The sequence below is a fragment of the Equus quagga genome, chromosome 3, assembly GCF_021613505.1.
Source record: "Equus quagga isolate Etosha38 chromosome 3, UCLA_HA_Equagga_1.0, whole genome shotgun sequence".
NCBI classification, from domain to species: Eukaryota; Metazoa; Chordata; class Mammalia; order Perissodactyla; family Equidae; genus Equus; species Equus quagga.
Genome location: NC_060269.1, coordinates 125,622,843 through 125,646,766, shown reverse-complemented (window position 1 = coordinate 125,646,766; position 23,924 = coordinate 125,622,843). Strand labels below are relative to the sequence as shown.

General features: G+C 38.9%; 1 protein-coding gene across 1 annotated transcript in view; it reads left to right on the top strand.

Moving 5' to 3' along the window:
* NWD2 (NACHT and WD repeat domain containing 2) overlaps positions 1-23,924 on the top strand; it is a 159,249-nt gene that overhangs the window by 48,072 nt on the left and 87,253 nt on the right. The window contains exon 2 of the mRNA XM_046657326.1: positions 16,850-16,938. Coding sequence (XP_046513282.1) covers positions 16,850-16,938 — 89 coding nt within the window. The remainder of the gene's footprint in view (positions 1-16,849; positions 16,939-23,924) is intronic.

The following is a 23,924-nucleotide window of genomic DNA, read 5'->3' as shown; positions in this document are numbered from 1 at the left end:
GGTATTTCATATGTTGCCAAAATGGATTTATTACCTTCCTCTCTAGCTGTGCACATTATATTCACTTCCTTTAAAACACATAATCTCTTATAAGTGTTTTGTACATTTATTTTATTTTGTAACCAGGTGGTGGATTGTATGTTTATTTGGAGGATTGTGTTGAGTACATAATGAAAAATTTATATGAAGAATGAATATTTGCTTTTACTAACAATGTTGAGGATTTAAAGTTCTTTCTTACTAATGTGGAATAAGCCTTCATCTATTATTCCCACCAGCTGTTGCAAACCATGCATTATTGGTCAGTACTTTAAAAATGTTAAGCCTGGGACACTGTGCATTAAAAACCAAAAAAGATTCGGACTTCAGAAAACCAGGGAGGCCTGTCAGTGAACATTCTTCTCTATTCTAAACTAATGAAAAGCACAGTTAAGGATTATATATAGTAAATGTCAGAAGACAGGTCAAGAGTGTTCCTCCAATCACAGAAAGTCTTTCCTCCCCCTGTATGGCCTTACAGAGAGCAAGGCTTTCTGTGTGGTCAGGTGAGAGAAAGGAATGGAGGGGAACCGCAGAGCTGATGCAGTAAGATAGGTGTGAGAGCTTCCAATTTTGTTGTGTAATACATGATCCCTAATGTCCCCAGGACTTCCACACGCCATTGGAAGAGGACATATACTACAATTGGGGAATTAACATGCTCTTTATAGTTTTATCTTTAGTGTACCACTAACGGGCAGTTGATACTAGGAAATCAGAGAAATCCTTGGTCCCAGAGACCACAAGCTGCTATGGACTTCCCTGGACTGTCTGCTTTTATAAGCCCCACACCCTCAAACCCCAACTGTTCATTTCCTGCCTCTGAACTTTGTGCTGGCTTGCCACAAGGAGCACCTAAGAAGGATGTGTCCCAGGCCTCAAATGTCCATCTCGCCTCTTGCTTATTCCTAAGATGGCAGCAGCAAACGAAGGGAGAAGGTGGGCAACATGGGTGAAGATATAGCTTCTGCCTTTTTCTCTGTATTCTAGACATTCCCATGAAATGGATTGTGGTTTTTGTCTTTGTCAAATTTGATTTAATTTGATAGGTTTCACTATTTTGAAGGATGGCAGACCTGTTTCATGATTGATGAAATATATGGGAATCATTTGTTAAGACACCAAAGAAAAGAGCAAAAAAGCCATAGAATATTAGAATTACACAGGTCTTAAGAGATCATCCAGAGTATTCCATAGATGCTTCCATCCCAGCAAAGGATCCTGCATCCTGTGTTTGAATACCTGCAATGGCAGCAGATCCATCTTTTAAAGCAGCCCGTTCAATCTGGGAAGCTCTATCTAGTCAAATTTTTCAGTCATTTGGAGTGAAACTATCTCACTGAAACGTGTGTGTGCTGCTCCTTACTCAGTACGTGTATTGTAATAGCTGAAGCCAAAACAAAGGCAGGTTTCCCTGTGCGCCGCGCTCGTGATTCATTAGCCTTGATTCTGCCTTTCTTCCTTATAATTATTTCATCCTCATTTGTTACAGGTTAGGCACAAAATCCGGCTCTTCCTTTGCTCTGCTTGTAGCATCAGTTATCTATTATGTAACCCGTAATTTCCATAACTTCCTCTCCTGCCCTGACTTGGCCTTCCTCAGCTCCTGCCAATTCTGAGACAACCTTTCAAACCTATAGTATCCTGAATTAAATAGTATCTTCCCTCCCAGGACAACTCCCCTGCCCAATGACCATAATTTGTTTTATTGTATTACCATTTTTCTAGTCTTCCAGGTTAGTGGTATATTTTTAACTTTTTATTTTGATAATACAGACAATCCTCATTATTCACAGATTCCATATTTTTGTGAATTTGTCCACTCTCTAAAATTTATTTGCAACCCCAAAATCATTACTCACCATGCAGTCATTCATGGACATCTGCAGAGCAGTGAAAACTTTGAGTCACCCTATATGTACAGTTTCCTGCTGAGGTCGAACAAGGCGATGCTCTGCCTTCTTGTTTCAGCTCTCGTACTGCAAACACGTGTTCTTTTCATAGTCTACCTAGTGCTATGCTTTTCATGTCTTTGAGGCTTTTCTTGGTGACTTTGCTATGTGAAACGCCCCCAAAGTACAGTACTGAAGTGCCGTATGGCATTCCTAAGGACACAAGGGCTGTGAAGTGCCCTAGGGAGAAACATATGTGTAGATAAGCTTGGTTCAGGCACAAGTTATAGTGCTGTTGACCAATGTTAGTAAATCAACGATATATTTAAATAAGGTGTCTTAAAACAAACATATAACAAGGTTATGCACTGATAAGTTGATGAAAATGTTGTGACTAGAGATTACCAGGAACCTAACCATGTATTTCTTTTAGGAGCAGTGCTTCAGCATTCACTAATTGTGTTCACAGCAATTTCATAGAACATTACGGCAAATAACAAGAACCGGCTGTAATTTAAGACTTACAGAAAAGTTGCAAGAAGAGTAAAAAATTTATGTATGCCCTTCACCTATATTCCCCAAATGTTAGTATTCTACCACATCTTCTTTTATCCCTCTCTCTCTTTCTATGTATCTGGGTAATCACACATATAATTGTCACACATACGTGTATCCTTTGCATCTAAATGCTTCAATGTATATTTCCTAAAAATAACAACATTCTTACATAACCACAATATAATTATGAAAATCAGGGAATTAACATAAATTCAATCTTGCCTAATCTATAGATCTTATTAGGATTTACCACTTGTTCCAACAATGCTAGATCCTGTGTTGCACTCAGCTCTCACGTCTCTCTAGCCATCTTTAACTTGGTACAGTTCCTCAGTCTCCCTATTTCTTGATGTTAATGTTTTCGCAGAGTATACATCAGTTATCTTCTAGAATGTTTTCAGTGTGGTTTGTCTGATTTTTGTTCATGATTGAATTTATATATGCTCTTTTGTCAGGAATATTATAAAAGTGATGTGTTCTCTTTAGTACATCCTCTCAGAAGGAATATGATGTCTGTTTGTTCTGTTTCTGGTAACGTTAATTGATCACTTAGTTAAGGTGCTATCTGCCAGGTTTCTCCACTACAAGATTATTGTTGATGTCCTCCAGTCAAAGACTCCCAGGAACACACCTGTGGTTGAACAAAGTTGGGTTTCTTGGCTCACTGCAACGAGGGAGAGTGCACCCCATGAAACTGGGGGGCATCTCAGTGAGAGAGTATTGCCAGGTTTGGTCTTATGTTTGGTTATTTGGGGAGAAGTTTCAAGGAAGTGTGGTTTTCCTCTAGAGTGGGTGCTGTCAGGAAACAGGCAGTTTCATTATTGGTTATCCTTGTAATTTGTATCTAGGAGGCAAGAGGAATGGAACAAAGCTAAACCTGTATTTGATGAAGACGCAGCAGTGACTCATGTCAGTAGGGAGAGGGGGATGTTTGGTCATTTTTTGTGGTTTGGATAGTAGTCTTATTTTTTTCTGTGTCCATGTATGATAATGGAGTGGTTTTGTTTTCCATCACCATCACAGAGTGACCTTGTCTGCTATTGGTGTTGAATGAAATTATTTACATTCACCAAGAGAACACCGTACCTAGCTGTGAGACCTAGGCCAGCTCCCATTTGATAACAGTTAAGGACTACTTTTTTTTTGTCTATTACTATTTTTCCCTTTATAATTAATGTAAACATCCCTACTGAGGTAGGTGGATGGTTGGGTGGGTGGATGAAAGTATGGGTGGGTGAGAAGGAAGAGAGCTTTTCATTACAATAGAAAGTTAATTAATGTAAAAGATGATGGAAATAGAAAATTGCTATTTTCCAACTGTAATAATTCAGGCAAGGATGCTTAATGGATGGTCTAACTAGTGGGTGAAAGGTTGAGGAACAACAGGATATTTATATAGTCTCAAAGTATTTTTGCAGAAAATACCTGTCAATTACAAGGAGAAAATAGTTTTTTGTTTGTTTTTTGAGGAAGATTAGCCCTGAGCTAACTGCTGCCAATCCTCCTCTTTTTGCTGAGGAAGACTGGCCCTGAGCTAACATCCATGCCCGTCTTCCTCTACTTTATATGTGGGACGCCTGCCACAGCATGGCATGTCAAGTGGTGCCATGTCCCGCGGCCGGGATCCGAACCGGCGAACCCCGGGCCGCCGAAGCACCCGCTGCGCCACTGGGCCAGCCCCAAAATAGTTATTTTATAAGTTGAAAAATTTTGGTCACTCTGGTATGACGGTGATAGCGGTGGTGTTGGTAGTACAGCCAACTTTTTCTGAGAAGTTACTACGTGAGGAGTAGTTTATATTGATTTCATCCCCATGATGTAGATAGTATGGAAATTCCCTGAAGTTTTTAAAGGCTTATGAACTAACCCTAGGACATGCCCTTTATGTTTAACCAAGCCAGTATTCAAACCCAAGATTCCTCTTAATAGCCATATTATGCCATCTTTTTCTTGTATATCTAATGTCATTCAATTTCCTTTTAAATGTCTCCCCTTTGCTTGCTTTCTTTTCCTGCTGTAATCAAGGTATAAGGCTCTTCACCTCATATTTGGATTTGTAGCTATTTGCAAGCAGTCCTCCCTATTCCAGTTTCTTCTTTGGCAACTCTGCCATACAGAATGTTTCCCTTTGTTCCTTTCCATATGATCACGCTTACCACTGCCCCGTCCACTTCATCAAATCCAGACTCCTCATTTTCAAGACCCTCAGTCATGTGGTCCCAGTACCATAACTTGATTTCCCTACTCCATTAGGAAGTTGTCTTCGCTGACCCCTGCCTCTTTCTTTAATAAGCCCCAGGTCTTTTTCTCCATCAGGAAAGCTGTCTTTTCTACCCTCTTCTTTTTCTGAATTCTACTCATTTTCAAGTCATAGCTTCTCTAAAACCTTCCCCAACTTGGGCCTCAAAACCAGTCTTGTGTCTAGAATGTGCTTCATTCAGTTTAACATAGAATCATTTTCTATCTTCTATGGGAAGCTTAGTTGTGCCTGTGTCTAAAATACAAGTTCCTTTGTGTTGGGGACCATGCAGTGTTTCCTTTGGTGCCCTGACACTCATCAGAGTGCTGGGTACAGCATGGGGTCTGGGCAGATGGAGGACTGGCTGATTGATGAATTACTTGAAAGCAGACAGGTCAGCCAGGTGCAGGCAGACCCCCGTCAGTGAAGGGACAGCTGCATTTTGGATGTGGTGTGACAGATGTTTTTCTTATAGTTGACTGAAATGTGTAATGAATTACTTTTGTTCTGTACGTATCCTTTTCTTTTCCATTTGATTATGAGAAAGAATTGCTATTACACCCCCAAATTCCCAGCACACAGAGGAACCTTGAAAGACTTGTAACTGATAGACTAATTATAACCCCTGTACATTGTTCTCTAACAAACTGTGCTACTTCGTGGTCCTCAAACACATCGCACACTTGTTAAGCCTTGTTCATTTTGCTCGTGCTTCTACCTCTTCCGGAAGGTGTTTCTTCCTTTCTACCTGGGAAAATCTTGTTTATATTTCATGTCCTAAATAATTATCTTCTCTGGTAATCAGACAAAATTAATTATTCCTCTCTCTATGCTTCAGTGGCATTTTGCTTATACTTCTGTTCTAGAACTTACTATGCATTATTGGGAATCCCATTCTTAGTTGACTGCTGTCTGGCCCCAATCTGTTGTTGAGTGCTCAGGGCAGGGCTATGCCTTGTGTGGCTTTTATTTTGAAAGAAACCCTGTAGCAACCAATAAATTTTAATGTGGCAAGCCCTGTTTAGAACTATATGTGAGTGAAGTCATACTATTGGGGTGTGAAATTCAAATTATGCATTTTTTGAATGAGTAGATCTGAGATACCACGTAGAGTTCTTACTGAGTGTTCTTTAAATAGACCTTAACGTGAAAGGAAGAGAAAAATTAGAGATGAATTATGCTAATTTGAAGACATTCTTTCTCAAATTACAAAGAAACTGAAAACTCTGAAGTCACTAATTTTGCAGTAATTTCATTTACTGTGAATCACTTCATAATAAGCAGGATCTATTTGTTAAAAGAAAAATCTGTTTTGTTATAATAAAGCACAAAGAAGTATTTAAGTTTCTTCAACAACATGTGTGGTTATGACGTTTAATGTCTAGTTTAATGGCTGTCCTCAAAATTTTAAGCTGACTGAACAAAGAATGAAGACATTCAGAACATTATTTTTCGTTTTAATTCTCATCACCCCTGATTTACATGCTGTTTTATCTAAGATTTTAATTCTATCATTTTTAACCCCAAAAATTAAACATTATTTTATGCAACTAATTTCTTTTAGGCTTAGCTATGCATTTACCAGTTTCTTTGTACACCAACACTTTTTGCATCTCAAACTTTCCATTTTGGACAATTTTTCTTTACCTGAAATATATCCTTTAGAATTTCCTTGTAAAGGAAGATAGCAGGAAATTCACTTTTTGTTTTTCTAAAAATATCCTCATTTGCCGTTTTTCTCAAAGATAGTTTTGTTGGTTATTCTAGGCTGACAGTTGATTATCTCTTAGCATAGTGAAGATAATATTCCAGTCTTTTGGTGCGAAGTCAGCTTAAAATATAATTGTCATTATGTTGTAGGTAATCTCTCTTTTTTCTCTGGCTGTTTTAAGATCTCTTGCTCGGTGGTCTTCATTTTCACTATGAAATGAAATTTCTGTATTTATTTGGAATTCTTTATATTTATCATGCCTGGAATTTGTTGGCCTCCCTGAATCTCGAGACTGGTATCTTTCAACGAATCGGGGAAATATTCAGCCATTATTTCTTCCAGTACTGCCTCTCCCTGATCCTCTCTTCTCCATCCCTCTGGAACTCAAAAGGTGTATGTTAGATTTCAGTATATTATCCATATCTCCTAACCTCCCATATTTTTCATTCCTTTGTCTCTCTGTACTGTATTCTGGATAATTTGTTCACATCTGTCTTTCTGTTCACTCATCTTTTTCAGTTGTTTATTCCATTGAGTTTAAGTATTTCTCATTTCTAGAAGTAGTATTAAGTTCTTTTTTGAATCTGCTTTATTGTTGTTCTTGGTTTCTTATTCCTACTGTTTTGTTCAATGCCTACTTTTATTCCTTTGGACAAATTAAGTACTTGTTTTGTATTCTAGATAATTCCTTAGTTCTTTGTAGATCTGATTCAGCTGATTTTTTTGTTGTTTGTTTCAGCTGGCTTCTCACTCATCGTGCCTGATTTCCTTGTGTGTGTATTGATTTTTGGTGTGTGTGTGTGTGTGTGTGTGTGTGTGTGTGTCTTGATATTCCTTGGAACTCTCAATTTGCTGGAATTCCTTAAGGCATTGTTACAAAGTATGCTTCTCAAGCACCAGGGGTCACTACCAAAACAGGACTATTTTAAAATAAATTATAGGCCTGAAATTTGTCAGAACTTAAATAGGATGAATTTGCACTGCTCATCTGCAAGAGGCCCAGCTTGTGATTACCGATATCAAGGAGATTGTTTTTTCCTCCACCTAATGCAAATGTTATGGCAGCAAGTTTTCTTGTTGATGAAGATTTATTTCTGATTCACCCTCACACTGAAGATATAGCTCTTTGGGGTCACGGCCTGTTTGAGGTTTTCCTGTTAGACTCATCATTCTGAGTGGGGCTCTGTGCTTTGTTTCCAATCTGCCATGCACCCACAGAAGAAAAAATCAACCCCAGAGGTCACCAGGGTTTAACAGAAAAACAACCAAAAGCTGGCTTCAGGGATCCCTTACTTTCCCAGATTCCTGCTTCCACTGTGCGTTGGGCCTCTCCGCATTGCCTAGTTTTATTCCCACTGACACATTTAAAAAGATATTTTAAAATATTTCATGCCGTGTTTTAGTTTTTAGTATGATATTTTATGCAGCGTTTTTTTTTCCCTCAATTTTACCAGAAACAAGTCTAGCATTGTTATCCTTTAAAATTTACTCTTTTTTCCTAAGACATATTGAGGTGTAGAAATAATACAGTTAGTGAATTCCCACTGGAAGCTTTTAAGAGTATTTTGATAAGCTGATGATATTTTTTAAAAAATAAAGAAATTTATATTTTCACTAATGATTTTCCCTAAAGCTTTGAAAAATATCTAGAAAATGTAATCATTTTAAGAAATACATTCTGGGACAAGATATCATGATTGTTGTAGCTACTTTACTATTAATCTTTTGTACTGAAAATTATCATAAATTTAAAAATATGCTTTAATAAATCTTTGATCCCCCAATTTTTTGATCAAATAATTGCAATCATTTATTGAGCATTTACCATATGTCAGGTGTTGTTTAAAGACTCCATTTAAACTTCAGAACAACCTCATAAGGTTGATATTAGTAATGTTGATTCCATGTGACAAATAAAAAAAAAAATTGAGACCCAGAAAGATGTACTAATTTGCCCAAGATCACACAGCTAGTAGGTGAAGGAGTTGAGATTCAGACATAGGGAGTTTGGTTCTAGAACCACACTCAGACCCTCCACTGTCTTCTCTAATGCCAGTTGGTGTAGCTAACAACAGGTAATGAGCAAGATTGACTAAGGTGTGCTTTTTATATTTCATTTCAATAATGTACTCAAAAAATAATTGCAAAGTGTGCTGGGATTTGCGTTAGATCTGTAGATCAGTTTGGAGAATCTCAAGCCTGTAATTGATGAGGCATGCCGTTCTAGCCACATTGAGTCTTCCATCCCTGGACATGAAATGTCTCTTCATCTAGATCTTCTTTCTCTCTGTAAGTTTTATAGCTTACAATGTATGTCTTGCATTTCTTTTGTTAAATTCATTTTTCAGTGTTTTATTAATGTTGTTATAAATGCAGTTGTTTTTTATTTCATTTTTGGATTGTTCATTGTGAGTATAAAGAGATACCATTGATTTTTGTATAGTCTATCCAACGACCTTGCTGAACTCATTTATTATTGTATTTTTTCTCTGGATTCCTCAGGATTTTCTATATACAAAGTCTTGTCATCTGAAAATAAAAATGGTTTTATTTGTTCCTTTCCAATCTAGATACCTTTCTTTTTAAATTTTTCCTTTACTGCACTGACTAAAACCTCCAGTAAAATGTTGACTAGAAGTGACAAGAAGCTGCTCCTGATCATAGGGGGAAAACATTCCGCCTTACACCATGAAGCATGGTGCTAATGGTAGGCTTTTGTGTAGATGCCCTTTCTCAGGGCGAGGAAGTTCCTTTCTGTTCACTGCGGCTGATTTTGTCCTGAATAGATGTTAGGTTTTGTCAAATGTCTTTTCTGCATCTGTGGAGTGATCCTATGGCTATTTCTGCTATTTTCATGGCCTATTACATTAATTTTCAAATGTTAAACTAACCTCTCATTCTTGTAATAAATCCCACTTGGTCATGGTGTGTATGTTGCTGGACTTGGCTGGCTAATATTTTGTTAAGGATTTTTGCATCTATATTCATGAGGGATATATTGGTCTGTAGTTTTGTATTTTTTCTTTTGAGGTCTTTGTTTGGTTTTGGACTTAGAGTAATATACTTAAAGAATAGGTTGAGAAGTATTCCTTCTACTCTGTTTTCTGAAAGTGTTTGTAAAGGATTGTTTGTTCTTTAAGTGTTGATATAATTTACCAGTTAAATACTCTGGGCTGGTGATTTTCTTTGGGAAGATTAATAATAAGTAATTCAAATTTTTATTTGTTATAGGTCTCTTCAGATTTTCTTTTTCTTCTTGAATCAGTTTCAGTGATTTGTCTGTTTCTAGAATTTGTTCATTTAATCCAAGTTTTCTAATTTGTTAGAAATGAAGTTATTGTTCATAGTATACCCTTATAATTTTTTTTAACTTATGTAGTATCAGTATGTGATGTGGCACCTCTTACATTTCTAATTTTGATAATTTGTCTTCTTTTTTTCTTGGTCAACCTGGCTGAAAGTTTGTAAATTTTACTGATCTTTCCAAAAACCAACTTTTTGGGTTGTTTTTTTTTCTATTTTCTATTTAATTGGTTTCCACTTTAATCTTCGTTTCCTTCCTTCAGCTTGCTTTAGGTTGAGTTTGCTCTTCTTTTCCTAGTTTCTTAAGGTGGAATCCTAACTTAGTGATTTGAGACCTTTCATTTCTGCGATAGGTGTTTAAGAGAGAGATTTCTTTCTAACCACGACTCTAGTTGCATTTGGTAATGCCCTTACGTCACTTTCTTTTTTCAATTTTATTGAGGTATAATTGACAAAAATAAATTGTATATATTTAAGGTATAAAATTTGATGTTTTTGATATACATTTAGGTTGTGAAATAATCACCCCAATCGAGCTAATTAACATATTCGTCACCTCACATAGTTAATCTCTTTTTTTCTTTTCTTTGTGGTGAAAGCAGTTAAGATCTACCCTCTTGGCAAATTTAAAGTATACAATACAGAATTGTTAACTATAGTCACATTGCTGTATGTTAGAGCTCCACAACATATTCATCTTGCATAACTGAAACTTTGTACCCTTGACCAATTTCTCCCTATTTTCCCCTTCCTCCAGCTGCTGACAATCACCATTCTACTCTCCACTTCTATGAGTTTGACTATTTTAGATTCTACATATAAGTGAAATCATACAGTAATTGTCTTTCTGTGTCTGGCTTATTTCGCTTAGCGTAGTGTCTCCCAGGTCATTTTTTATGTAGTTTTGTTGGATATAGAAATTCTTGGTTGACTTTTTTTTCAGTACTTTGTCTATGCCATTCCATTGCCTTCTGGCTTCCCTTCCTTCTGAGGAGAAGTCAACGATTAATTGTATTTTTTCCCACGTGTAGTGAGACATGTTCTCTTGCTATTTTCAAGATTTTCTCTTTATCTTTGTTTTCAGCTGTTTGACCATGTGTCTAAATGTGGACCTCTTTGTGTTTATACTACTTGGGCTCTTTGAATTTCTTGGATGTGTAGATTAATGTTTTCCATTAAATTTGGGACGTTGTGGCAATTCTTTCTTTGAATTTATTTCCTTTCTCTTTCTCCTATCCTTCTGGGACTCCCTTTACATATTTACCACTGCAGTTGATGTTGTCCCACAGGTTTCTGGGGTCTTGTTAATTTTTCTTTCTTCTTTAAACATGGTTACCTTAAGTTCTTTGAATATATTTGTAATAGCTGTTTTGAAGTCTTTGTCAGCTAAATCCAGCATATGAACCCACTCAGGGACGATTTCTAGTGACTGCTTATTTCTCCTGAATATGTGTCACATTTTACTGTTTCTTTGTATATCTTATAGTTTTTTGTTTAAAACTACACATTTTAGGTACTATATTACAGCAAATTTAGATTCTGATTTTTACCTCCGAGTGCAGTTTTTTAATTTGTTTGTGTTTTTTGGTTTGTTCAGTAACTTGCCTGGACCAGTCTGTGAAATATGTTCCCCATGGTATGGGCTGCTGATATCTCTGCCCAGTTATTTGATGATGATGATGCCTGGCTTCCTAGGGTTCACCCATTGTGTGCATAGCTTAGTGTCAGTTAGTGATGTTAGTTTAATCACTGTTTAAGTCTGTCCCAGCTTTTGCTTTCCACCAAGCCTTCTCATGCTTTCACTACCATGTATACAGGCTCGAAGTCAGCAAGAATATGTGGATAGCTTTTAGTCTCTTGTGTTGGTGGGTAGCCTTCCCATCAGCCACGAATTTGCAGAGCTTATCAGTGCTCTCCACAGCTGTTCATTTCCTTGATCTCCTTGTTAAATTTGGATGAAGCCGTAGGCTAGCTGAACCACTGGGCTTCCCCATTTATCCATCTCTGAGACTGCTACTACTGCTAACAATGCTAATGGGCATGGAGTTTTCCCGTGCTGGGCTCCAAATCAAGCAAGTCCTCTCTGGCAGTGAAGTTGTTGATGTTTACAGCTTTACTTTCTCTGAGATGGGGGGTGTGTTTAAGGGAGGATAGAGGAAGCCCCAGGCAAGAATCTCATAGACTCCCACTGTTCATACCCAAGTTCAGTTTTTTCATGAATAATCACTTCCCAATTTGTTTTATGCCTTTGGTCTTTCGTTGATTTACAGAGCATTAAAATGCTTCTTTTGACAATTTTCTCTAATTTTATTATTGCTTATTGGGAAGAGGATCTGCTAAGCTCTTCACTGTGCCATACTTTGTCATATATTTTGTAGCATCACCACAGATTCACCCATGACTATCTAAGCTGTCAACAGAGTCAACAATTAACTTGCAAATGACATTGGATTTTGACTTATGTTAGCTTTATGGAGATAAATTCATACTTTAGTTGGGTTTAATTAGCGTTTTCATTATGATAGCATCTATTTGCTCATTCGTTTGTTGAGTATTAATATGCTCTACTTTCTGTGATGTAAAGATGTAGGAAAAAGTCCCTGGCTTCCATGAACTCACAAATCTAATTGAAGAGACAAACTAAAAATAAATAACTATAATAAAGTACAATACATGATGTTATATGGAGGTGACCTGGAGTGGGCATGCCTGTCTCTGACTAGTAAGAATTCACAAAGTGTGCTGCCCTTGATTGGGACTCAGAAGGGTTGGAGTCTGCCAAGCAAGGGGGATGCAATAGATGGGGAATTCTGAGCTTTCACTTCCGTCTTGTCTTCGGGTTTACCTCCGGCAGCTTTGTGGAGCATCACACTGCAATGAGGAAGGACACGTAACAGGTCAATCAAGTAGGTGATTCGGACCCTCAGAGTTGAGAGATGGTGAGTGCAAAAATAGACAATGGCCAAGTTCAAGAGATGTTTTTGATAAAACTGACAGAATTTGGTGACAGTGAAATAAGGGGGTGTATGGCTGGTTGGACACAGACTTAGAGGGTGTAAAGAGGAGACAGCCTCTGGGAAGTTGCCAAACAAGAAATTAACCTAAACAACAAAGACCAGACAGGATGTCCAGATGAATCATTGGCTGAGGGGCCAGATAAGAGGAAGAATCCAGGCAAGAGCGAACATACAGAAACCTAGGAGACCAGGCTGGACTGACAGTTGTAGCAGAAGATGTATGGTGGCTTGTAAATAAGTTTTCTGAGCTGCCAAGAGGGCAATGACTTAATCTGATGTCCGTGGCCTTAAGTTTGGGGTGGGGGGGTAGGGCAGTAAGAGGTCCCACTCCAACATGATCATTTTGGCGCACTCTTATTTTTAATAAATATTTGAAATTAATCTAAACCTTTCTTGAAGTAGGATAATGGTATTGATTAATAATTCTCCCCCAACTGATGTTCTTCCTGTGGGTAACTCAGACATGCACAAAGACTTTCATTAACTCTGAAATCATTGAGGAATTATTGAGAAAGCAACTCCTTAAAAACCTAATAGTTAGTGCTGCCAAAGTGTTAATGCAGCTTTTCAAAGCATTAAGAGCTGGGCAGACACAAATGGATCCAATGACTATGTATAAAGAATAATGATGACATACCTTGTCTCTAATCTACACTCTTTCAAGAGGTCCCTTTTTATGTGTGATGTTCTGTGACTTAATTTTTCCTGTCCATGACATTCTAATGCTTTTTAATTGCCAACCATCCAGATTTGCTGTCGGTATGAATCAGGTTTTTCATATAATTAAGCCAGTTTATCTGTCACCCATCATAATCCATTTTATCTTAGTTACTTTTCCATTTCTGGAGCCAATCATCATAATTAATACAAAAATAGGAAAATCTGAGTCATTTTTATAAGTGTTAACACAGAATGCCTGTCAGATAAATGCATACACTTCCTTCACATTTTTAGAAAGGTTCAACATAACTTGGTAAAATGAATTAGTATTCTGCCAGAAACTCAGAAACCAGAAAAGAAATTAGTATTTCAGTCATTCACTTATTTCATGAAACCAGCTTTCTACACCCCATCATTTATTTCCAGAATTTCACGTGGTCTTGATTCTGTGTCCATGCAATGACAAATTGTAAAATAGGAAGGCTTTCTGTTTGTGGAGGTAATTGCAGGGAAGCACTGTCTGTCAGCTCACTTCTGTCACTGGTGCTTGTGTGGGTTTTCTCATTCACTCATTCCTTAATTGAGTGCGGCTCTAATCCCTGGGGATACAGCAGTGGATGAGACAAAGGAAGATTCTGACTCCCTTTGAGCTCAGTGCAGTGGGGGAGACAGTAAACAAATAAATACCAACAATAGTGATGAGCAACGTGCAAAGAATGTAAAGAAGGTGAAGTGCTAGACAGTGGTTCTGTAGATGGAGTGCTCGGAGAAGACCTCTCTAGGGAGGTGGCATTAAAGCTGACACTTGAATGACAGATGCCTTGAGATGATCACAGGACCAAGCATTCCAGGAGGAAGCCATAGCTAAAGCACAGGCCACAAGTGGGAATGTAATCCAGGAACCAAATGAACGCCAGTGCTGCTGGAGTAACATGAACAGGGAAAGTGGTAAGAGAGGAGCTAGGGAGAGGGAGAACGTTCAAGGGAAGGAGTGTGGATTTCCTTTCCAGGAAGAGCTGCTGGAGAGTTTTAGACAAGATAGTGATGTGATCTGATTTACATTTTAAAAAAATCAATCTGGCTGCTCTGTGGAGAATAGATTGATGGAGGCAAGTATGGAAACAAGGAGATGGAATCCAGATGAGAGATGAGTTTGGCTTGCACCAGTGGTGCAAAGAAGTAGATTAATTCAGGGTTTGTTTAGAGACAGATGGAGCAAGAGAACTTATTGATGGGTTGACTGTTGAAGGGTGTATTACAGAAAAGGAAGAATCCATCAGGGATAACTCAGATTTTTTTTGTTTCATAACTACTAAGACTTCACTGTCCCTTAACCATTCTGTGAAGTTATTGCATTTGTCATTTTCAAAAACTGATTCTTTGCACAGCTGCACATTTTCCATGGTTAGAGCAAACTATGGCATACGGATTTCTAGATTCAAATTTGCGTTCTCCAACTTAGTGGTCACATGTATCAGGCAAGTCTCTGAACTCCTCTTTGTTTCAGTTTCTTCTTATTAAAAAAAAAAGAGAAGAGTAATTTTACTTGCTTCATAGGGTTGTTGTCAGAAGTGACTAAGAAAATACACATGGAAATACTTAGCACACTACTAGACTACAGTAAGCACTCAGTAAATATTAGTAATTTGATACTATATTTCTGTCTTATCTACCTTCCTCATGCACATTCAGATCTCAGTACCTAGTAATAAGAGTTACAGTAACATTTTTAAGAAACAAATAAGGTCTGCTCCTTATATCATTTAATAATTTTTTTCATGTATTATTTTTATGCCAATTTTTTTAGAATATTTTAACAATAATCCTTTTTTAATATTTTACCAACTTCCACATCTGGTAGTATTTATTTTTAAAATGACGTCTTAAATTTGGGTTTTAAACATCTGTAGCCTTTTAGAAAGATTGAATATTATCAGCTTTATTGTGAAGTTAGTGTTTTTGGCCTTTAAAGTGGGGTGAGAGAGGGTGGGCATCTAATCCCAAGATTATGTAAATCATCTAAAAGCTTGGTATACTGCCTCCACCAGTGCAGTCAGAGTACGTGGCTCTACTCAAGTGCACCCCTCCTCAGTTTGGTCCTCCTGCTTTCCCTATGGATTTAGGGCCATGTTGGATCTACGGTTGGAAAAGATCCTGTTTGTGTGGGTCACAGGGTAATCTAGAAGACCTTGTATTGAATGTTTGATTTCCATGGAAATACTGGTTCCTGTCACTCTGTCAGGCTGCAGCTGCATTTCAGACTCCAGATTGGGTATTTGTGTCTCAAAATAGGCTTGAAAACAGTAGGAAAGTGGAGTAGGTCACCACGCATATGGTTGAATTTGCATTGACAGATGTGCTTGAGAATAATAAGGAAATTCTTTTAAATTGGTTCCTTAGTTATAAATGTGGTATGCAAACGTTTCATAATTATGGCTGGGATTGAGGTATATTTAGCAAATGGTATTTTTCACTAGATAACACATTAACCTAATTTTTAAAAGCTCTGTTTCTCATCTTTCACTGAAGTTGGTTGGGCAAGGCACAGCCTCTCTTTGCTGTAAGAATCTTATGGTGTTATCATTGATGTGGAACAATGTCCAGCACAGGTGGCTTTGGAATCCCTTTCTGTGCAAACATTCAACATTAAATACTTACATATTCTGTGGTTCTCATTTCAGATTCTCTGTTTCTTGTATTTTTTTAATGACGTGGATAATGAAAACATTTTATTCTGAAGCTATTACATAGTGTGGCACATGTGAAAAAATTTCCTCCTCTGATAAACGGGCAGTCCCTAAGCCCAGAGGGAGATGTTACTTATTAGACCGGCCAATCAAATCTGTGTGCGGAATCTGCTAGGTTCAGGTGTTGCCTCCCACAGTTTGTCTCTCCCAACTACCGTGCCAACTGCATGGAAGCTGTACTGAATTTGTAAAAGTTGCTTATTACTAAATACTATAGGAGATGATGATAGAATCCGGATTTTTTGGAAATCAGTAACTAAATTAATCAAAGCCTGTGGGTGTTTTGAAACTTTTACACTTAATGGGGCTAGCCCTACAATGTTTTCTTCTGCCTCTTCCAAAGGCAGTGTAGTTGTGGCTATTTAAGAGCTCACATGAGAGTCTTTGTGGGCAGAAAGAATCAACTGTGACTCCGCAGGTCTGCCGGCACATACAGAACTGAGCAGTGGGGCACCCCTCCATCCTGCGGGCTTCCTGTGTGTGCCTGGTTGGAGGGATCTGTGCCCTCCTGGCTCCAGTAAGAGTAGCACTCCCTCGGCAGTCAAATACCACGGCATTTCACAGTGTGGCACCCCAACTTGATTGTATTAATGTTAGTATTTGTTTGTAAGCTTTCATTTTTTTCCAGAAATATATATATGTGGACATAACTCACTTTCTATGTATTTGTTTTTCTGCCACAGACACAGGAGCAGAAAGACAGGCACTGAGAGAAAATGTGTATCCTAAATTGAGAGAATTCTGCAGAGAAAACTATGGATTAGAATTTCAGGTAACTCTGATATTAATTTCATTTTTAATTATGTCAGTTAAATTAATGTTTGTTTCTTGTCACAACTTGGTGTTACAAAAGACAAGTTTTAAGCCCTGAAAAATATCCTTTCTTTAAGTTTGGGTAAAAAGAAACACTGGCAAATGAAAAGAAAATAGTCATTTTTGATGTTTTGCACTTTTATGTTCTGTTTCTTGGATCCTGCCTTGTATTGGCTCATCTTTTTCTTTGAACCAAGTTTATGTGCTTTTTTGACAGTCTCCACTATTATCAAAGAGGTGAAGGTTGCCAAGCACCTGCCTTTAAGCTGTAGTCTCTAGAAATGTTTTACATCTAAAAATTGGGACAGAGCCAGCCCGGATAGCCTAGTCTTTAAAGTTCGGCACGCTGCATTTGAGTGGCCCGGGTTCAGTTCCTGGGTGTGGAACCACACCACTCATCTGTCAGTAGCTATGCTATGGTGCTCACGTAGAAGAACTAGAAGGACTTACAACTATAATGTACAACTATGCACTGGGCTTTGGGGAGAAGAAAACAAAAGAGAGAGAGGAAGATTGGCAACAGATGTTAGCTCAGAGCAAATCTTTTCCACCCAAAAGAAAAAAACAAAAACATCGGGACAAACTTTCTCACAAGTATTTCCTTTTAGCAGCCTGGCCAGTCATTGCCTTCTGTCTTGCCTTCTAGTTTTTATTCATGCTGTAGAATGTCCTTTTTCCTGAGTATGTCAGGGATTTACCATTTACAAAAAGATATATAGGGGCTGGGCCAGTGGCGTAGCAGTTAAGTTCACGTACTCTGCTACAGTGGCCTGGGGTTCGCAGGTTCGGATCCTGGGCATGGACCTATGCACTGCTTATTAAGCCATGCTATGGCAGGCATCCCACATATAAAATAGAGGAAGATGGGCACAGATGTTAGCTCAGGGCCAGTTTTGCTCAGCAAAAAGAGGAGGATTGGTGGCAGACATTAGCTCAAGGCTAATCTTCCTCAAAAAAAAAAAAAAAAGTGTGTGTGTGTGTGTATTGTCAGCCTTTCAAGACACAGTAATTGTGCATGTCATTGCTGAAGTTCATGAACATCCTGGCATTGGTAGACACCCTTGATTTTGCCACCTAATTGAAAAGTACTAGAAAATATTGGGCATATCTTGGACATCCAGAAATTTAAAAAGTAAATGGCTCCTGCAACAGAGAGCATTTTTTAGTCAGAATTTCTCAACTTCATTTACATTGGACATCGTAACTCCAGTGCCACCTTAATTACATATTTACATCATTAAGTGAGGGATATGTGCTAGACGTTTGTGGTCTAAGAGTGTGAAATGTGCCATTGCTAGTGGAAGAAAATTTCACCCTTTGTTTGTTTCCTCCTGAATAAATATTTTATCTTGGTATACTTCATGATTCCTTCTAATATGATATATAAATAATGTCCCAAAATGGCTTCAATCTCAGTGCACAGTGTCGGTCAGCAGCAGGCCGTTATGACACACATATTGAATAGTTACTCATAAGTCACCATTTACTTGATAAATTGTGAACCTAAATTAAATTCCTTGCTGTGAATTCAGCACTGCCTTTTCCGAGGAATCTGGTTCTACTGATAAGACTCTCAATTGTTAGAAGAATTCAAATCTGTGAGGATTCCCATAGACTTCGACACTCCTCAGGGACTCAGTATAGAGGAAGAAATGTGTCCAAGCATTTTAATCTCATCTTTGAGTTTATATGGATTTACGTCATTTTTGTCAGTAGAAACAGGAAGTTGTTCAGCTACACAATAGCCTCCGTAAAACATGGTCTTGATTAGGATTAGCTGAGGGAAAACGGAAAAGTATATTTTCTAAATTGTAAGTAGGCAGAAAAGGAGGAGACAGGAGAAGTAGACGGGAGAAGACAGATAAAGCCAAAGGAAAACTGTAGAAGGCAAGGTCCATAGAATAAATTGATGGCGAGGATCATTCTAGGCAGGTGCATTGAATCAGTCAATGAGATACTGGACAGCAGTGCAAACAGCATTGGGCTTAGGAGAGGTGGAACTGAGCCCCAGCTCTCTGCTGTGAGTGGCTTAACCCACCAGTGGTGGGTGGGTGACAGCTTACACAGCTGAGGTTGTGTTTAGAATAAAATAAAATATGCAAGGTTACATTTGCTTCCCACTTTCTAAGCTTAACAAGAGCTCAAATATATAGTATCTGAACCTTCTAAGAGTATACTTTTTAGAGTAGTCTTTTCTGGTAGATTGATTATAGATGTCCCGGAGGATACGTCTTCTAGAGAGACGGTTCTCTTTGCTCAACTACAACAAAATGTAGTGCCAGAAGCTTCATGAAAAACCCAGTTTACCCATGCTCTATTCTGGATTCCATCTTTGTTGTGTATTGAACTCAGGAGAAATGAATTTCCTAAAGTTACTTAAACATACCGATCTATTTCCTGCTTCCATGCCTTTGTTTCTGTGCTCTCTGCCTGCATGTTTCTAAAGCTACTTCTTCCCCTGCTTCACCTCCTAAGTCCTACCCATTTTTAAGACGCTTGCTATCTCATCTTAAGTCATGGCCCTTCCTCCTTAACCACTGCCCTGCAGCTGTTGTCCTCCATTTGGTTCTTTGAGCACTTCAAGCCCATCCCTATTTAAGGATTTTGCCCTGGCTGTTCTCTCTCTGTAGAAAAGCTCCTCCTATCTTCTTCTAATGGGTCCTTTCTTATTGTCCTTCAGTCTCCACTGGAATGGCACTTCCTAGAGATGCTTCTCTAGCAACCCAATCTCAGGTGCTATCTTCTACATCAGCCTATTTTAGTTCTTTGCATAGCATGTGTTGATATCGGATATTTTAGTTCCTTGCGTAGCATATGTCAATTTGGCTTGCATATTATCTTTCTCCTACTAGACTGTAAGTTTTACAGGAACAGGGACTTGTCTGCTTTCATGACAGCTACATTCCTGGTCCTAGAATAGTGCCTGGCACGTGGTAAAACTCCATAAGATGTATTGAGTGAATGAATAAATGTATGAGCATATGAATGAATGAAGTCTCAGCCCAAACATATGCTGCCTCTCATCCCCCCATCCCTTCTAGCATATGCCATGTACCCTCCTGTTTGCTCCTGTAAAATCCTATGCCTAACTCTTAATCATTTATCCAGTTCATTCAAGAAGTGTTTGTTGGGGCCAGCCCAGTGGTGCAGCGGTTAAGTGTGCACGTTCTGCTTCGGTGGCCTGGGGTTCGCCAGTTCGGATCCCAGGTGCGGACATGGCACCACTTGGTAAGCTATGCTGTGGCAGGCGTCCCACATATAAAGTAGAGGAAGAGGGGCACAGATGTTAGCTCAGGGCCAGTCTTCCTCAGCAAAAAGAGGAGGATTGGCAGCAGATGTTAGTTCAGGGCTAATCTTCCTCAAAAAGAAAGTATTTCTTGACCATCGACAACGTGCCAGTCAACATTCCAAGTGCTGGGAATAGAGGAGCAAACTAATTGAACCCTCTTCTTGTGGAGCTTTCAATATTCTTGGTGGAGGAAGACAAGAAACAATAAATTCCAGTGGTAGTAGATGCATTTTATTGAGTAAATGTTTTTAAGAAAAGTAAAACAGGATAAGGGTTTGGGAATGCCAGGTAGTCAGAGAAAGACTCAAGGATAAGATGACCTTTGAGCAGAGATCTGCAGAAAATAATGGAGCAAGTCATGCAGATGTTTTGGAAGGAGAATTCCAGGTATATGCGGCGAGGAAAAGGGTCTGAGGTGGGAGCATGTTTAGAATATTCTAGGGACTAATAAAGGAGCCAAGTGTGAGTGGAGTGAGTAAGAGAAATAATTGTAAGAGATGACACCAAATTCAGATCACATGGGACCTTATGGGCCAAGATTAAGGACTTAGAATTTTACTGATCAAGAAAGGAAAGAGTGACATTATGTGACTTTTATGTTTAAGAGATTCACTCAAGCTCTGTGTAGACACTAGAATGGAGGTGGGGAGGAATGGTAGAAGCAGGAAGATAGTACAAGTAAGAAATGGTCATGGCATGGACTAGAGTGAGCAGTGCAGATGATGAGACAGCTGGTTAGGTAAACTTCTCATCACCTGTCTTTAAGGTCTAAAAGTTCTCAAGACTGGAATTGTGTTTTATTCAACTCATCCCAGTGATTAGTCAAGCATCTGACACATAGTAGGCCATTTAGTTACATCTTTATTAAATTAAATGGATAGAATATGGAATTATATTTTAAGCAAGGCCATATATCTTTATCTGTATGCCTGTTTGGCAGGCTGATTTTTAGTATTTCCTTTATTCTTCATTTGAGCTAAGATATTTAATGAAAATGCACTAGACTCTTTGATTATGTGAACTTCAATTCATTCTGTGTGTAGTGTATGCACGTTGATTGCTCAGAGATACAAACAACTGAATGGAAAGAAAGTCAAGCCCACTCAGAGCAGAGAACACACATGGCTTCAGAAAAGGACAAGATGTTTAAATTATACGTTATTTGATTTGCCAGTGTTCAAGGGCCCTCGGCTACAGAGAACAGGATATACAGGAAGAACAAGGGCAAGAGACTGAGAAAAATAAAGACAGATCGAGGCAAAAGCAGGTGGTGCAGGACCCAATAAATAAAGGGCTTGTAATTATATCCGCAGGTGCCATCCGTTCTTGCTTTCAGATGTTTCCTGTCCGTTCTCACTGCTGAGACTGGTCTAACCCTCACTGCTTCAAAAATTGGATGAACAAAAGCATCTTAACTCATCTCATTCCCTCCTTACCCCCAATAGGTTGCGAGTCCTGGAGGAAGAGACTAGTTCTCATTTATTTTTAAGTCCCCAGGGCCTGGAAGAGTGTTTGACATTTAGTAGGGATTATTAAAAGTGTGCTAGCAGAACTGCCTACACCATTGCCCTACTTGAGTTCTTCTATAAAACACCACCAGTCATCTTCCTTAAATGTCGTGTTGTCACTTCCTTTCTTTAAAAGCTTCTAATGGCTGTTTGCTGCCTTCAGGGTCCCTCTTTAATATGACCCCAGCTGTCTCTCCAACTTCATCTCCATTCTTCACAACATAAAAACTCCATGCTAGGGGCTGGCCCCGTGGCCGAGTGGTTAAGTTCGCGTGCTCCGCTGCAGGCGGCCCAGTGTTTCGTTGGTTCGAATCCTGGGCGCGGACATGGCACTGCTCATCAGACCACGCTGAGGCAGCGTCCCACATGCCACAACTAGAAGAACCCACAACGAAGAATACACAACTATGTACCGGGGGGCTTTGGGGAGAAAAAGGAAAAAATAAAAAATCTTTAAAAAAAAAAAACTCCATGCTAGTCAAGCCATTCTTGGCCTGTCCTTGGAGCACATCTTGCTGATTGCTTATTCCTGACTTAAAATCTCATTGGCTATATCTATTTCATTTCTCCCCTCTTATCAGAAATACCCTTTCTCTTCCACCCCTGTCCTTCAGACTCCCGCTCAAGGCCTAACTTTCTCAAGCAGTCTTTTCCAATTCCCAGATAGCTCCCCCTTCTACTCTCTGAACTCTTATAAATCCTCCCCACCCAACCGCCACTGGTACCCTGAGCCAGGAGTAAACCTGCTTAGGGCAGGGACCTCTCAGGGGGCATTTGACTGATCTGGGCACTTTGGACACCTCCATTTTGAAAGCAATTTTCATTTGAGTCCAGCCATTCAACTTAGTATCATTCCTTAAGTACACCTTCTGATAGTCTATTTCTTTAGTGGGCATCTAGTATTTATCTCACTTCATCTTAGGCACCAGAGTTCATAAGCCTATTCCTTTTTCTTCACCTTTAACATCCAGTAAATCCCAGAGACCTGCAGATTCTGCCTCGCTAAATATTTCTCGTCTGTCTTGTTTGTTCAAGTCAGTATTAATGTCATTTTGACTGTGGCAGTAGATACCCTGTCAGTCTGTTTACCTGTATCTCTTCCTTCTCTTCACCAACGTCAGCCCTCTACCCACCTTAACCACCTAGTCCATCCTGCACAGTATTGCTGCAGTGGTATTTCTGAAATACAGATCTGACTCTTTCATGTACCAGATATAGTCTGCACTTCTTCGCATGGCGTTCAGGGTTCTCTTTCCCACGCCTGTCTACCAGTGGCTCTTATCTGTCCCCATGCCCCACAGGCAGCCTGCTTTATTAGCCTTTCTAAACTACGTTCGGTTCCAAACATGTTCTTCCTTTTCCCCAAGTCTTCACACCCACTGTGTGCACTGTTTGGGGTGCCCTTAAATTGTCCCCTATGCAAATGACTAGAAAAATTTATACGCATTCTTTAAAAAACAGTAAACTTCCATCTTTAAGATTCCATAGTACTTTATTCCTAATCTTTAATAGCATTTGTCATTTTGTTTTAATTGCTTTTAAAAATGCCCTTCCCCCACTAACTGGGAGTTCTTAGAAGTCAGAAATCATATTATTTATATCTTCATATCACCAGCATTTTTTAATAGTACCTGGCTCATACTGTGTACATTATAAATGCTGGTTGATCGAAGTGAATTTATTGATTAAATGACTAAAACCCAGAAGCAAGAGTCTAGACCAGGACTAATGAAAATTAAATATAATGTGAGTCACAGGTACAAGCCACAAATGTAATTTTAAATTTCCCACTGACCACATTTTAAAAAGTAAAAGGAAACAGGTAAAACTCATTTTAGTATATTTTATTTAGGCCATTATTTCCAAAACATTATCATTTCAATGTGTAATCAATATAAAAATTATTAATTAGGGGCTGGCCCGGTGGCACAGAGCTTAAGTGCGCACGTTCCGCTTCTCGGCAGCCTGGGGTTCACCGGTTCAGATCCTCGGTGCGGACATGGCACCGCTTGGCAAAAGCCATGCTGTGGTAGGCGTCCCACGTATAAAGTAGAGGAAGATGGGCATGGATGTTAGCTCAGGGCCAGTCTTCCTCAGCAAAAAGAGGAGGATTGGCAGTAGTTAGCTCAAGGCTAATCTTCCTCAAAA